The following is a 17,874-nucleotide window of genomic DNA, read 5'->3' on the forward strand; positions in this document are numbered from 1 at the left end:
TCACCCTTCTGACGTCAGTGTTTCCCTATGTACTTATCATTAAACACTGGTCATCAGACGTTCTGGACACATTATTTTGCTCCAACATCAAGTGTGTCTATTGTTAGATGTGAACAACCGGGCACTTCTCTCATAATCATAAGCATTAAACTGGCTATGTTGCAATCATGAAGAACCGAGGCCTTCATCGATCAGGAAGTCTGACGTTGTCCATGAAATTTAGCAGCATATTGAAAGTAGCCCCCAAAAATTAACTCGAAGACGGTCTCAGCAAGTCAGTGTGTCACGAACAATGTGTCAACGAGTGCTAAAATCTCTGAACCTGAAACTGTACCGAATAATGTGTGTGCAGGAACTGAGAGAGTCTGACAAAGCTAAACGTGGAAGTTACTGGACTTATTGCTGACAGACATTTGGACCCATTGCTGTACTACATAATGGACGAAGCTTGGTTTCATTGATCAGGTCATGTAAATTCCCAGAATACGAGGTACTGGTCTGCTGAAAATACCCATTTGACTCACAAAACACCACTTCACAACCAGAAGATTGGCGTTTGTTGTACAGTTTCAGGAACACGAATAGTGGGCCCAATTTTCTTCAAATCAGCTGTGAATGTTGCTATTTACCTGGACATCTTTGAACAGTTTTACAACCAAATACCACCACAAGAATTTTTTTTCCTGCTTTTTCTAACAAGATGGGGCAACTGTGAGCAAGTGGTTATGGCCACCCTGTTCCCCAGACTTGTCCACATATGATTTTTATCTGTGGGGAAATTTAAAACAGACAGTGTCCGCCAACAATCCACATACCCTGGATGACCTCAAGGAGATCATCATAAACACTATCCCCAGCATCACTGCAAGCAGTACCAGCCAACATAATCCGACCTGCCTAGAGATGCATAGACGTGAACAGGGACCACTTTCAGCATCTTTTATGAATTTTGGGGAATTAAAATTAAAAAACAATCCACTTACTTGTTCATCTTGTCATACTATCGCTGGAGAAGGTTGCTTTTTGTGTGCCACCCTGTACTTCAGCACATTGAAGCTGAGCTGCAAGAAGTAGTGCAGCCCTTGCACATCATACAGCAGTGGGTGTGAAACCACTGTGTCAACCAACCAGTTTGACATAAATCTAAAAAGGCTAAACCCAAGGGCATTATCCTGGCATATCCCTGGTATTTACCCTTTAAACCCTATACTGAGATCTGGACTTTGCTGCAGGGAATCACCAGTCTGCTACCTCCTGGAGTAGTCTTAGTGTGGTTGACAGTTGAGGATCAGAGACACTGGTGCAAAGCACCACGTCGTCAGGCAATATTTGTAGTCCAGTAACAGGCCAAGGTTGGGGCAGGCAGAGTACATGCAACTATGGGATATAGGTCTGAAGTCAGGGCTGGCAGCAGAGGGTCACAACAGTAAACAGGCACAGATCAGGACTGGCAGGGCTGATACACAGCAAACAGAAAACAAATGGAATTAGCTAGCTAGAAACCTAATTTCTCTGGCAAGGAAATGAGGTCATCACCAGTCTTATAGCAGATACAACTGCTCATAGGAAAGAGAGGAGGGGGAATGGTAGTGAAGGAAAAAACAGGAGTAGTAGTGTTAGCGGAGTAATATTCCTAATAAAAGTCCCAGAGCAACAACAGACCAGGACTGTCGATGTAACACACTGTATAGTTTCTGGAGCCCGTGGCTGCTCGAAATAGCTGATATTTGGGGTTCTGCGTGTCAGACCCCTACTAATCTCATACTGATGGTTTATCCTGAGGACAGGTCATCAATATCTGTGTGTGTCGGAGATAGCCGAGTACAGTGCTCGCCTATGAATAGAGTGGTAGCATGCTTTTCTGACCAGCCACTGTTACCCCTGTTACCTTGATCTGTGGTGGTCCCAGCTGTAGGACCCCCACCAATCTAATAGTCATCCCCTATCCTTGAATACTAGAATACCCCTTTAATTGATTTCTAAGTGAATTGGAATGTACTTTACATTTCGGGCACGGAAGACTGCACTCCGCAAAACATTGCAAAAAATGCCAGTGCCACCGCATCCAAATTCCTTTCTCTAGTAGCATATGAAATTGGATATCTGACGGTGAGCCTTAGGCTACTTTCACACTGGCGTTTTGGTTTCCGTTTGTGAGATCCGTTCAGGGTTCTCTCACGCGGTCCAAAATGGATCAGTTTTGCTGTAATGCATTCTAAATGGATAAGGATCCGTCTTGGCTATGTTACAGATAATACAAACGGATCCGTTCTGAACGAATGCAGACATTTGTATTATCTGAGGAGATCCGTCTGTGCAGATCCATGATTGATCCACACCAAACGCGAGTGTGAAAGTAGCCCTAGTACCAGTCCTTAAGCCCCTGGAGCACTACATCAATGGGTTGTCCTGTCCCCAGTGCTTATGGGCTTTATAAATCACCCTAATGACAGCAAAACTGTCAAGTTCGTAATTAAAGTTGTAATTTTACATCTTTTTGGCTCCTCTTCCCCCTACTGAGATTTCCAAGCCCAAGCTGTTCTAAGGGCTTTTTATTAATGATAATAATTGTCTTACACAAGTAAAGAAAAGTACGTTTTGAAAGATATTTTTGGCAAAGTTGCCAACCAGACTTTGTCAAGACACGCTGCATCTATTCAGGAATGGAGGCCTATTGGGCAATATTCCGTCTTTCTTCAACCAATAATTATACATCTTCGCAGTTCAGAGAAGGTCAGTTCTTGTTTTTGGGTAAATAATTATTGTGATAACCCTGTGACTGCCAACTATTTCTACACTGCCTATGTAAGTGGACCTTCTGTGCTACAGAAACTATTTTATGTAGAAAAGTGGTTGAAAAAAGACATAAGTCCATCAAGTTCAAACACATATACTACTGATACCATTCCTCTTCTCAGGGGCATAGGCAGGATTTCCATCAGCCAAGGTAAAAATTCAGTCCACAGCCCGAGCTGTGTATGATGGACTTATGTCAAGCTAGATGTGCTTGTTGGCACCCTGTGCACTCCGCATTCAAAGCACGTCACCCCCCCATCACGGCCAAGTTCACAAGACTTTAACTGAAATATCCCCTGCTCCCATATCACTTCCCAAATTAGCTGTTCATGACACAAGGACGGGTATTTTTATTCATTAAAAGGATGCTCATTTATTTTAGTGGCCATCATGTAATGCCACATGCACTGAGAAATGTGTGGCCAGCAGTGACTTCGGCCAGCAATACCACCTGATAGCTGGAAGTGGGGTTGTTTTCATTGGTCATATATGTTCTATAGGAAAAATAATTTTGAATGTATTCAAATATTTCATAGACTGAAGTTTAGTTTTCTGGGCTCAGTCACCCAAATGCTGCAAAGACCAAATAAGAATTGGGATGTGTTCACATGCCGTGGAACTTTGCCACAGACACTCGTGCTGAAATGTCATTGGCGCCCTTGTGGTTTCTGCCTCCCATTCATTTAAATGGGAGGCAGAGCTTAGGTTCGTGGAACAGCAGCTTAAAGCTGCGGCCACGCAGAGAAGGGACATGTCTGTTCACGGCACGGCATGGTCATGGCGTTAAGCTGCCGCTCTGCAATCCTGAGCGCTGCCTCTCGTTTTATTGAATGGGAGGCAGAAACTATGCGGCTGCCGGTGGGATTTCAGTGAAGTTTTAGTGTGGCTGTCTGCAACTAAATTCCGTGGTAAAATCCGCAGTGTGAACGACCCCTTAAACCTGTTTTGTCTTGAAAAAAAACTGTTTCTATCTGCTGGACTTGACTGAAGTGGACGGAGACAAGGCTATGGTAAAAGGACCAGGACTGTAAATAAATAGTGCACCACCCAAAGGGAGCCCAAAGGAGAATGTGTTGGCAGCACTATGAGAAGACAGAGACCTACCACTCAGCACATGCCACTTATATTTGGAATAATTGTAATTGTAATACCCTTTGGAACAATTACCACCATCATCACTGGCAGTTCCTCCCATTGTCACTGCATCAGTCTAGGGCCCATAAGAGGGATCAGTGGTCCTGAATCAGGCCGACTATCAATGTGACAATGCAGCTGCTTTGTGCAGCCTAGCCACTATCCCTGCACCAGCCAATATTTTCAGGTATACACTGTGTACTAGGCAGCCATTATTCTTCCACTATCTTAAGAGTTGGTTTTGTATGCTCTTTGTGGAGTTGTCCCATGGCTGCACTCTGGTGCATGGTAATCTGATTTGGCCAAATGAAGCAAATATGATGAATAGTTAGTAGATTGCCTACAGATTACAACAGATTCATGCATCAAAGAAAAAAATGTGGGGGGTTCAGCCCGCACAACCCTGTATGCAGGTGCACATTGCTATGGCGAAATACAGATACAAACATAAAAACACAAATGCAATCGCACTCTGCAACCAGCACTCTGCCCTGCCTTTATGCTGGATGTTGAATGAGGCATTGGTGTACATTTTGGCCAAAGCGTAATAAGCCACTCACCGCGTCAAGGTCGTCTCCATGCGTGGTCCCTAACACTAGTTCCTACCTGTTATGGGCCATGACATCCACACAATGTCCAGGGAGCGCAGGTACAGCATGCACGCCAAGCACACTCTGCTTTTAACCCCGTCCGGTGCCATTACAGCTTTCATCAGATCCAGGGATGCAAGTACCAACATGCATGCTGAGCCCATTATATACTTCTCCTGGAGCCAAATGGCTACTGGTAGGTGCTATATAAGCAGACTCAGTTTTATACAGACTTTAAAACCAGCCTCCAGGGCAGACTAACTGGTCAGGTGTGCATGACTGCATGGAGATCGCCACGCCTCCAATATATACTACAAAGAAGAAAATGTGGGGGGTTCAGCCCGCACAACCTTGTATGCAGGTGCACATTGCTATGGCGAAATACAGCTACAAACGCAAAAACACAAATGCAATCGCACTCTGCAACCAGCACTCTGCCCTGCCTCTATGCTGGATGTTGAATGAGGCATTGGTGTACATTTTGGCCAAAGCGTAATAAGCCACTCACCGCGTCAAGGTCGCCTCCATGAGTGGTCCCTCATGGAGTTCACATGAACTGAATCTCTTCTAATGGATACCTACATGATTATTATCATCAGAAGTATACCGTATGTCCTTTTTTTTTTCTCTTTTGGCATGTCTTCTTTATGGTCCGAAATGTTTCATTAAACTTGATTTCTTTATACTCTCATCATCCTAGATCTGAGCAAACCCACACAAGATGGCTATATACTTATGGCAAATTCTCAAGCAGACATGGAAGAATGGGTGAAATCCATCAAAAGAGCAGCTGGATTCCAATCAGGAGGTAACAAAGCATCATAAAATCTGAATGACAATTTCAAACAATTTGCAGACCTTGGGAAGTAAATTTTATACTTGGTAACAGACGTATCCTTCATGAGGAACACATATGGTATGCTACATGGTTTTCCGCTATAGGAAATTATGTCAGAAGTTAGGTAATGAGGGAACAGTGAGAATACATGATTGGCCATCGCTAGAATCCTATACTGGGTAGCCACCCATAATCAAAACTTTATGCCATATCCAGTTGTGCTATAAATGTCTGCAGTGTGAATACTACCATTAAGGCTATGGACACCTTTGTACAGTTGTACAGTATACAACCTTTGTACACCCTTGTACAGTTTACAACCTCCCAGTAATACATGGATCTGTGTGTCTAGGATGCTGCTGCCTTCTTCCTGTAAACTGCCTTGTCTCCTTTCCTCCCTAACTGTAGCCCATGGGAGCTGTCCTCTTGTGTCCTCTCCCCCTGTCTACACACATCTACCATGTACAACCTCCTCCCTGTTGTTATCTCTAACACTAGATGAAGAACAAAATGCCAGGACATAAAAAAAAAAAAGACTATTTAGAAAGATGCAGAATTTTACTTATAGGGAGCAATTAACGATAAAAATGTTGTAATGGGTTTTCTAAGAATCTTCTCTATTTAGTTATGCCCCATAATGTGTATGACCTAATGATATCATACTTACCTGCCCTTCCATTCCTTGTCCTTTGCCCTGGTTCCCATTTGTTCCTCTTCTAGTCCACAGCTTATTTATTACTGGCCAGGGTATGGACATGGTCACCTGCGCTGCTGCAGCCTGTGACTGGCTTAAGCGGTGACATGTCCCCAAGGGCACTTGACCCAGCAGTTTACAGGGAAAGGACAGCAGCATCCTGGACACAGATCCAACATGTATTACTGGGAGGGGTATGTCCCCATGAGAAAAGTGAACTAAATAGTGAATATTCCTAAAACACCCTTTAAGACCTTACACAGGTGACTGGTGACTCAAGGTGAGATGTTAGATTGTGTTTGACTTGCTTCTTTCTCCATTTCACAGTTTCACGAAGTAACCAAATAATACTGAATTATTTGTACAAAATATTTGTACAGAAATCAAGTTGTTGTATATTTTTTCTATATATAACTTAGGGCATCCACATTCAGTAGCATAGATCACTCCTGTGGATTTACAATTAATATATTCCTTAATTTGATACTTCTTATTGTCCACTGGATTAGTGAACTCTTTTTTTAGGTACCATCTTGTTGCAAAATATACAGTCTCCACAGGGGTAAGATCCCCTTGTCAATAACCATGTATTTATTGTTTTTGCTGGTAATGACTATGCACCAGGTTGTCTTTTAGGTTTCTACCCCTTCTATTTGTAATAGTTAGATTAGGGGGAATCACTTCTTTCAACTCCTCATCTGTCGTCAAAATGTGCCAATGGCGCTTCAAGATGTTCCTGACTTTTTCATGTTTTACATCATATGTACCAATGCATCATATTATTTTCTTATTTTTAATTATTTGCTTATGACTTTGTAACAGAATAGTTCTTTCAGTATTTTTAGCTCAATTGTATGCCTTATGCAAGACATTTTTTAGATAACCTCTGGCCCTATATCTTCTGTATAAAAGCTGACTTTCTTCCTCAAAATCTTCTTTGGTTGAGCAATTTATTTTTGCTTGAAAGTACTGACCCACTGGAATACCTTTCTTCAAGGCCGGTGGGTTATAACTTTCCCAATGGAGAATGTTGTTAGTTCAGGTGGTCTTCCTAAACACTTCTGTTTTGACACTCCCATCAGGCTCAAGGGCAATTTTTTAGGTCCAAAAAATTTAGATTCTTTTTGTGTATTTCAGCAGTAAACTTAAGACCTATTGTGTTGTTATTTAGTGTCTTTACAAATTGTAAAACGTGTTCTCTCCCATATAATTAAGATATCATCTATGTAACGTCCCCAAAATAAAATGTGTTTAGTGAAATCAATGTGTTTTTTCGTGAATACTATCCTTACCTCCCACCATCTAAAAACAAATTAGCAAAACCCAGTGCACAAATCGTCCCCATTGCTGTCCCAGTCTGTAAATAATAACTCCCATTATATATAAAATAATAATTATGTATTAAGAAAAAGTGTAAAAGTGACAACACAAATTGATGTGTTCACAATAGTATGTCCCCTTGGTGCCTAAAAAATATTGGATTGCCTCTAATCCAAAATCGTGCTGAATACTTGTCTACAGTGCTTCTACATCAAGACTGGCAATCATTGTCGTTTCGTTTACCTGTATGCCCTGGAGTCTGAGGAGAGTGTCTTCCATGTGCTTCAAATAAGACGTTAGGCCGGGCACAATTGCGGATATCACTTGGTCCAAATAGCTGCTGATGCCCTCACATAAACTCTGGTTCCCTGAGACTATTGGTCTCCCTGGGATAGGATTTAGTTTTTTGTGGACTTTGGGAATAGCGTAAAAAGTCACTATCGTTGGTCTTGGATTAAAGAGAACTTTATATTCTTCTTTTGTTATAATTTTTTTTTCTTTTGCTTACAGCAAGATATTTATATTAATTCTTTGGTGTATTTTTCACTCAGATTTTCTTTCAACAGTTTGCATGTGTTAGTATCTTGGAGTAGTGTCATTACCATCATTTTGTAATCCACTTTGGCAGAACAACATTTCCACCTTTATCTGAGGGCTTGATTTCTAATTTACTATTATTCATAAATTCATCCAGAGCTGCTTTCTCTTATTTAGTTAAATTATAGCCGATCTGTTCTTTTTTTGTTTTAATTTTTTCTGAGATCTTTAGTTACTAGGTCCACAAAACATTGAATATTCCCATATTTAGTGAAGGTGGTGGTGAATTTTGATTTAGGAGTCAATGTACTAAAGGGGGCTACTGGTTTGTTGTATTCTCCCCTATGTTCTTTCTGTAATTCTTCAAGTATTTGCATCGCTTCCATCTCTCTCTTTATTTTTATATTCCTTGCGTAACGCTAGTCTTCTAGCAAATAAATTCACATCTTTGACCCAGGTGAAACAGTCAAAGTAAAGTGCTGGTGTGAAGGATAAACATTTTCATATGAGAGTTTCATGTTCTGGTTTTAAAGCGATTTTGGATAAATTATCTGCATTCCCATATCTTGTTGATCAGCAGCTATGTCCTCTGTTGATATCCCCACTTGTCCCTGTCTTGTAATTGTATTCCGGGCACTAAAAAAGATGCCATTGGCCCTGCAGTGACACTGGGTTGGGATACAATGTGGAAATGAGACACAGATGGAAAGGAGAGCGGCGACTATAATAGTGGCTGCCCACCCTCTCCATCCTGTATTCTCAATTCTCCTTGATTTTGCAATGGATTTACCTGAAAATTTTTATTGCTATTTTGAATATTATTTGGATTAGATGTAACCTGGTCTATTTTTAGCTTTTCGCTTTATTCCCAATTTCTGATTGGATACACTCCCCTCTCATTCTGATATTTCGGAGATATCTGTATACTGTACTCAATTTTTTGTATAATTGTTTTGGAAATCTAGGCCCCGTATTCTTAATGTAAATAGGTCCTGCCTCAAAATCCCTTTCGTCTCTATTATATTTACAGTGCTTTCTTTCTTTGATTTCACTCTAAGTTTTCTATCTTTTTCTGAAGTTTACTGGAGTGATGGGTAAAGTTAGACTAAAAAAGCGGGAGGTAAAGGTCACATGATCCACACCTGAACAGGAGGTATGGACATACCAGCAACACACAGACAAAGTGAAACCAAAAGAGGCTGTCAGATCACTCATGTGGAGCCACTCTTACAGACCTTCTAAGACCTGTCACAGGTGTGACAGTACCCCCCCTTCTACGGGTGACCTCCAGGCACCCAGGACCGACCTTATCAGGATGAGCTCTGTGGAATGCTCTCACCAGACGACTAGCATTAACATCAGTCGCTGGAACCCACATCCTCTTCTCTGGTCCGTACCCTATCCAATGAACAATATACTGGAGGGATCTCCTGAGAACTCGGGAGTCTACACTCCTGCTGATCTGAAATTCTAAATTGCCGTCCACCATGACAGGAGTGGGAGGTAAGGAGGATGGCTCAACAGGTTTGACACATTTCTTTAACACTGATTTATGAAATACGTTATGGATTTTCAAAGCCTGAGGAAGTTCAAGATGGAAGGCTACAGGGTTAACAATTGCAGTGATCTTATATGGACCAATAAATCTTGGGCCCGACTTCCAAGAAGGTACCTTAAGTTAAATGTTTCTTGTTGAAAACCACACAGAATCACCTACTCTGAAGTCCGGACCACTCATACCTCTTCTGTCAGCCACACGCTTTTACCTGTTGCCCATCTTTTTCTGGTTATTTTGGATTTTCGGACAAATAGAAGACAAAGAACAGGAAACTCGTTCCTCCTCAGGAATGACAGAATTTTGAGCACCAGAAAATGTACCAAACTGTGGATGGAACCCATATGCCCCAAAAAATGGCGACTTATCAGTGGATTCCTGTCTATGGTTATTTATAGCAAACTCGGCTAACGATAAAAATGAAGACCACTCTTCCTGATTCTCTGAAACAAAACATCTCCAGATTCTGATTAGTGCGCTCCGTCTGTCCGTTCGACTGAGGATGAAAAGCCGAAGAGAAGGACAATTGTACACCCAGACGAGTACAGAACGCTTTACAGAATCTGGAAACAAACTGAGTCTCTCTATCGGACACCACATCAGAGGGAATGCCATGTAGTTTCACAATGTTATCGACAAACACCTGTACAAGAGTTTTAACATTGGGTAGACTACAGGTGGGTAATGCAATAAAGTGTGCCATTTTATTAAAACGATCGACAACACCAGAATCACGTTTTTTCCCGAAGAATTCTGTAAATCTGTAATAAAAACTATGGACAAATGGGTCCAAGGTCTTGACGGGATGGGCAATGGAAACATAGATCCGGAAGGCCGAGTATGTGTCACCTTAGCACGTGCACAGGTACCACAGGCTGACACATAGTCCTCAACACACTTACGCAACCCCGGTCACCAGAATCTGCGAGAGATGAGATCGACAGTCGATCTGCTCCCAGAGTGCCCAGCAAGCACAATACAGTGATGTTCCTCGAACACCTTGTGATGTAATTTGGAGGGAACAAACAATTTCCCTGGAGGACAAGAGTCCGGAGCATCCTCCTGTACCTCCAACACCCTGGCCTCGAGAGCAGGATAAAGAGCAGATTTGACTACCCCTTCAGATAAAATGGGACTAGGGTCATTAGACTCACCCCCCCAGGAAAGCTACGTGACAAAGCATCCGCCTTGACGTTCTTAACCCAGGGCGGTAAGTAACAATGAAGTTAAATCTGGCTTACCTTGGGTTCAGTCGCTTAGCCGACTCCAGGTAGGCCAGATTCTTGTGATCCGTAATTACCGTAATAGGATGAATTGCTCCTTCCAACCAATGATTCCATTCCTCGAACGCCAACTTAATGGCCAGCAATTCCCTATTCCCCACATCATAATTCCTTTCAGCAGTCAAGAGTTTTTTGTTAGAGAAAAATGCACATGGGCGCCATTTACTGGGTGAAGGACCCTGCAACAAGATTGCTCCTACCCCTACCTCGGAAGCATCAACCTCAACCAGAATAGGAGCTGAAGCAAAACATTCATTCACAGCAGAAAAGGCCTGTAATGCCGCATCAGATCAGATAGAAATATCAGCACTCTTCCTGGTCATGTCTGTTAAAGGTTTAACCACCGATGAATGGCTCTGGATAATGTCACAGATGTAGTAGGGGAGAACACCAAAAGACAACAATAAGAAAGGGGAAAGACACTAGGCCTCACCGCTAGGGAAGGAAAAGGGTCACCACCTATAAAACCCTGCTCCAGGACTTCAACAAGAACCACACTCCAGCTCTTCCAAAACCAAATGAAACTATTCAAAGCAAGGAGTGATGGGTAAAGTCAGACTAAATAGGGAGAGGTAAAGGTCACATTATCCACACCTGAACAGGACTGAATACCTGCAACACACAGACAAAGTGAAACCAAAAGAGGCTGTCAGATTACTCATGTGCAGCCAGTCTTTCAGACCTTCTAACACCTGCCACAGGTGTGACATCAACAGAGGACATAGCTGCTGATCAACAAGATATGCGAATACAGATAATTAATTTATCCAAAATCACTTTAAGACCAGAACATGAAACTCTCATACAAAAAGGTTTATCCTTCACACCAGCACCTTATTTTGACAGTTTCACCTGGGTCAAATTATTTGCTAGAAAACTAGCGTTACACAAGGAATATAAAAAATAAAGAGAGAGATGGCGATGAACTAAATAGAAGGGAGGAGGAAGAGATACAAATAATTGAATAATTACAGAAAGAACATAGGGGAGAATGCAATAAACCAGTAGCCCCCTTTAGTACATTAACTCCTCAATCAAAATTCACCCCCCCTTCACTAAATATGGGAATATTCAATCTTTTGTGGACCTAGTAACTAAAGATCTCCAAAAAATAAAACCCAAAAAAGAACAGATCGGCTATAATTTAACCCCTTCCCGCCCAGCGCCATAATAGTATGGCGCAGCGGGACGTGACTTGCCGCCCAGCGTAGTACTATTACAGCACGCTGATTGGGTGAGTGCAGGAGCTGTGTCCGCCCGATCAGCTGCAGGGGACTGTCTCTTCTCGTCAGCCGGACCCCTGCTCTATGCGCTGGCATCGGTGAAAAAACAGATGCCAGCGCATTAACCCTTGCACTGCGGGGTGGCCATCGGGAGGCATCGTGGCTGCCTTCAGTGAGAGACTGTGAGATATAACTCCCTGGATCTCACAGTAAGCAGGCTGTAAATGTATTACACTGGTAATGCACTTATAGCCAATCCATCACAATACAGAAGTATTGTAATGCATTGTAAAGGGGATCAGACCCCCAAAAGTTGTAAAAAAAAATAAAAAATTAAAAAAGTTAAAAAACAAAGTTTCACAAAAAAATATAAAAAATTTCAAGTAAAAAAATCGTCCTTTTCCCAAAATAAAGTAAAAAAATTGTAAAAAATAGGAAAAAAAAGAAAAGTAGACATATTAGGTATCACCGCGTCCATATCGACCGGCTCTATAAAAATATCACATGACCTAATCCCTCAGGTGAACACTGTCAAAAAAATAAAATAAAAACTGTGCTAAAAAAAACATTTTGGTCATGTTGCATCACTAAAAGTGCAACGCCAAGCGATCAAAAAGGCGTATGGTACTAATTTGGGGGGCAATCTAACTGTCACCTCACCCCGCAAAAAATTAGCCCCCACCTAAGACAATCGCCCAAAAAATAAAAAAACTATGATTTTTTTATGTTTCAAAAATGATTTTATTGTGTTAAATGTAAAGTAAATAGAAAAAGTAGACATATTAGGTATCGCCGTGTCCATAACAACCTGCTCTATAAAAATACCACATGAACTAACCCCTCAGATGAACACCGTAAAAATTTTATTACCTTACATCACAAAAAGTGTAATACCAAGCGATCAAAAAGTTGTATTTACACTAAAACTGTCATCTCATACCAAAAGAAAATTTGCCCCCACATAAGACAGTCACCCAAAAAATTCTAAAAACTATGGCTTTCAGAATATGCAGACACTAAAAAATACTTTTTTTTCAAAAATTCTTTATTATGTAAAACTGAAACAAAAAAGTCATATTTAGTATTGTCGCGTCTGTAACAACCTGCTCTATAAAAATACCACATGATCTAACCTGTCAGATGAACATTGTAAAAAAAAAAAAAGTGCCAAAACAGCTATTTTTGTTACCTTGCCTCACAAAAAGTGTAATATAGAGCAATCAAAAATCATATGTACCCTAAAATAGTACCAACAAAACTGCCACCTTATCCTGTAGTTTCCAAAATGGAGTCATTTTATTGGAGTTTCTACTCTAGGGGTGCATCAGGGGTGCTTCAAATGTGACATGGCAACTTAAAATTATCCCACTGAAATCTGCCCTCCAAAAACCATATGGCGTTCCTTTCCTTCTGTGCCCAGCCATGTGCCCGTACAGCAGTTTACAGAAACACCCCATATGTGGTCGTTGTTCTGTTCCGGCATAGAGTTCCGTCATTGGGGCTCTATGCCAGAAGAATCCTGATCAGGATTATCCCAATGCATTCTGAATGGAGAGAAATCCATTCAGGATGCATCAGGATGTCTTCAGTTCCGGACCGGAACGTTTTTTGGCCGGAGAAAATACCGCAGCATGCTGCGCTTTTTGCTCCGGCCAAAAATCCTGAACACTTGCCGCAAGGCCGGATCCGGAATTAATGCCAATTGAAAGGCATTAATCCGGATCCGGCCTTAAGCTAAACGTCGTTTCGGCGCATTACCGGATCCGACGTTTAGCTTTTTCTGAATGGTTACCATGGCTGCCAGGACGCTAAAGTCCTGGCAGCCATGGTAAAGTGTAGTGGGGAGCGGGGGAGCAGTATGCTTACCATCCGTGCAGCTCCCGGGGCGCTTCAGTGACGTCAGGGCGCCCCACGCGCATGGATGACGTGATCGCATGGACACGTCATCCATGCGCATGGGGCGCTCTGACGTCATTCTGGAGCGCCCCGGGATCCGCACGGACGGTAAGTATACTGCTCCCCCGCTCCCCACTACTACTATGGCAACCGGGACTTTAATAGCGTCCTGGCTGCCATAGTAACACTGAACGCATTTTGAAGACTGATCCGTCTTCAAATGTTTTCAGTTCACTTGTGTTTTTCCGGATCCGACGTGTAATTCCGGCAAATGGAGTACACAACGGATCCGGACAACGCAAATGTGAAAGAGCCCTAAACAAAGGCAGCTCTGGATGAATTTATGAATAATATTGAATTGGAAATCAAGCCCTCAGATAAAGGCGGAAATGTGGTTCTGCCAGACAAAGTGGATTACAAAATGATAGTAATGACCCTACTCCAAGATACTAACACATACAAACTGTTGAAAGATAATCCGAATAAAAATACACCAGAGAATTGAAAAATATCTTGCTGTCAGCAAAAGAAAAATTTTTAATAACAAAAGAAGAATATAAAGTTCTCTTTAATCCAAGACCAACTATAGCGACATCAGCAGCTATGTGGACCAGGTGATATCCCCATTTGTGCCTGGCCTAACGTCCTATTTGAAGGACATGGAAGACACTCTCGTCAGGCTCCAGGGCATACAGGTAAACAAAACAACAACGATTGCCAGTCTTGATGTAGAAGCACTGTACACAAGTATTCAGCACGATTTTGGATTAGAGGCAATCCAATATTTTTTAGGCACCAAGGGGACACACTATTGTGAACACATCATTTTGTGTTGTCACTTTTACACTTTTTGTTAACACAATTATTTTTTATTTAATAGTGGTTATTATTTACAGATCACCGGGACAGTAATGGGGACGATTTGTGCACCGAGTTTTGCTAATTTGATAGGATAGTATTCACGGAAAAACACATTGATTTCACTAACACATTTTATTTGGGGGACGTTACATAAATGATATCTTAATTTTATGGGAGAACACTAAAAAACACTTTTTACTATGTGTAGAGACCCTAAATAACAACACAATAGGTCTTAAGTTTACTGCTGAAATACACAAAAAGAATCAAAATTTTTTGGACCGGAAAATTGCCCTTGAGTCTGATGGGAGTGTCAAAACAGAAGGGTTTAGGAAGACCAACTCAACTAACAACTTTCTCCACTGGGAGAGTTATCACTCACCGGCCTTGAAGAAAGGTATTCCGGTGGGTCAGTACCTTCGAGCAAAAATAAATTGCTCAACCAAAAAAGGTTTTGAGGAAGAAAGTCAGCTTTTATACAGAAGATACAGGGCCAGAGGTTAGCCTAAAAAATGTCTTGCATAAGGCATACAATAAAGCTAAAAATACTGAAAGAACTATTCTGTTACAAAGTCATAAGCAAATAATTGAAAATAAGAAAATAATATGATGCATTTGGTACATATGATGTACAACATGAAAAAGTCAGGAACATCTTGAAGCGCCATTGGCACATTTTGCCGACAGATGAGGAGTTGAAAGAAGTGATTCCCCCCAATCCAACTATTACATATAGAAGGGGTAGAAACCTAAAAGACAACCTGGTGCATAGTCATTACCAGCAAAAAAAAGCTACATGGCTATCGACAAGGGGCTCTTACCCCTGTGGAGACTGTATATTTTGCAACAAGATGGTACCTAAAAAAGAGTTCACTAATCCAGTGGACAATAAGAAGTATCAAATTAAGGAGTATATTAATTGTAAATCAACAGGAGTGATCTATGCTACTTGAATGTGGATGCCCTAAGTTATATATAGAAAAAAACATACAACAACTAAGAAGACGGATATAAAAACAGCTAAGTTGTATTAATACAGACTCGGCTACAGCCCTTGCAAGACATATTCAGTATATATATAGGGGAGATACAAAAAACCTCAAATTTGGGGTATGAAGAAAATGAAGATAGGCCCAAGACAAGGAGATATTGAGGAAAAAGTTGCAACGAGAAGAAACAAAATGGATATATCACCTGAATATTGGCATACTGCATGGTCAATAGATTAATGATAATAAAAAAAAAATCATGATCATAAGAAATAAACAATATAAAATGTATAGATTAATAATCTATCTGAAATAAATGGAAGAACAAAGAAATATTTGGGCATGTGCTACTGCTAATGAACAAAGCTATTTGTTGAAGAACAGACTAAGTCCTGCGATATATGTGAGATCGGTGATCTGTAGGGAAGAGAGACTAAGTCCGGTGACATGCGCAGTGTTGCGAATTGTGAGGCGCAGAGCCTAAGCCCTCTGACATGCACAGTAGACACGGGCTTACGGTGTGAGAACCAAGTCCGGGTTCATGCGCTGGAATGTATAGAGGGAAGGAAGGGGGTGTACTTTGTGAGGACATCAGGTAATAGAAGGATGGGTAAGGACGGGATTCTTGCAATTAGAGTCCTTTTAACTCAGGACTAATCCCGACATGGGAATATGGAAACTGGCGATACGCTAGAGACATCGGTGATGTCATTAATAAATACTTTATCGAGCCATCCCCGCCCCTCTCAAACACAGTCTGCCCAATTCCCCTGAAGACGCCAGTTTGACTATGGAGTATGGAGCAGCATCTAGGATTAAAATAATTGATGTAGCGAAGAATTAAAGGATGGTGAGCCGATAACTAGAGCGCAGTACCGGCACATTATTGCCTAGTAGACTGTGAGTCAAACAGTTCTACTAAAGTGGAAAAAATACAAAGCAACCATGTGACACAGCTGATATTTTTAAAACATCTTTATTTTGTTTATTTTAACAAAGCATCTAATAAATGTAATGTTTTAATAATTGGCACATAAAATAAACAAAAAGGCGTTATTGGTCTTATGGACCATTTGTAAATCTACAGAATAAAGTGGAGCCTTTACATGTGCCAAGGGCCAGCAAACAAGTTGGTAATTAGAATGCTATATGCACAATGCTTTAATTGAGTGGTATCTAGCCATGCATTTCTAATAAATATATTGTGTCCACTTAACTGAAATCTATGCTCCATCTGTATGTGTAATATACCTCCATAATGAACTTTGGCCTATCGTATATCTATTGATTTATAAAATGTTGTATACTGGGAAAGAAGGAGTTAACAATTAGCAGGCAATAGTGAGGTTTACAGGGAGGGGACAGAAACCTTGCTTTATACCCATTTCTTTAAAACAAAGGCTGCCTTTTGTATGAGAGGCAGGTACGGGCAGGCCCAACCCATGATCCAAAGCACAGCTGAAGAGAATGAGAGCAGCCTCTCGCTGACACCCACAGCCACCTGGGATCAAGCAAGAGCACAGAGTGGTCTCCTGTCCTAGGATGTCTCAGTGCTATAAGAAATTAGGGTGGAATCTCGGCTGCATCCCGGCTCTGAAGATGAAGCTGATATGCCTCGCTGACAGAAGAAAGACTCTTAAACTGCAGCACAGAGGTAGTCATAATACCAGGAGGACATTGTCAGCTTTGGACAGGCTGTGTGTAGTACTCCATGGACAGGAGACAGAGAAGGGTTTAGATCATAATAAAAAATACAATATACAGTATAACCTTTTAGGTTTTCTTCAGCCTCCCTCAAATATGGCTGTTTGGTCCTAAAACAAAAACCAAATAACCTGACGATCTGATAGATTACCAGTATTTTTCATTTTGACCTATAATTAATTAATAAAATGATTAATACAATGCTCTTCTTGTCACTTAGGTTTTAATGCAATGTGCATTTAATTAATAGAGACCTCTCATCAGAATAATCATTGCATCTATGAATGCATTGGACAATGTCAGTTTTTCGAATTGATTTGAAATTTTAATTTTTAAAACTTTGATGATGCTCTGGCACGTAATTCTGACACGCATTTGTCAATCGGATGATATATATCATAATTAATGTTTTTATTGTGTACGTTTGTGTAAGGTAATACATCCCTGCATAATA

At 41.1% G+C, this 17,874-nt stretch overlaps 1 protein-coding gene across 1 annotated transcript in view; it reads left to right on the forward strand.

Annotated features, from left to right (window-relative positions):
• Positions 1–17,874, forward strand: part of ARHGAP25 (Rho GTPase activating protein 25) — a 99,375-nt gene that overhangs the window by 62,694 nt on the left and 18,807 nt on the right. Inside the window, exon 4 of the mRNA XM_044279267.1 lies at positions 5,221–5,328. Within this exon, the coding sequence (XP_044135202.1) occupies positions 5,221–5,328 (108 nt within the window). The remainder of the gene's footprint in view (positions 1–5,220; positions 5,329–17,874) is intronic.

This window comes from Bufo gargarizans, chromosome 2, assembly GCF_014858855.1.
Source record: "Bufo gargarizans isolate SCDJY-AF-19 chromosome 2, ASM1485885v1, whole genome shotgun sequence".
NCBI lineage: Eukaryota > Metazoa > Chordata > Amphibia > Anura > Bufonidae > Bufo > Bufo gargarizans.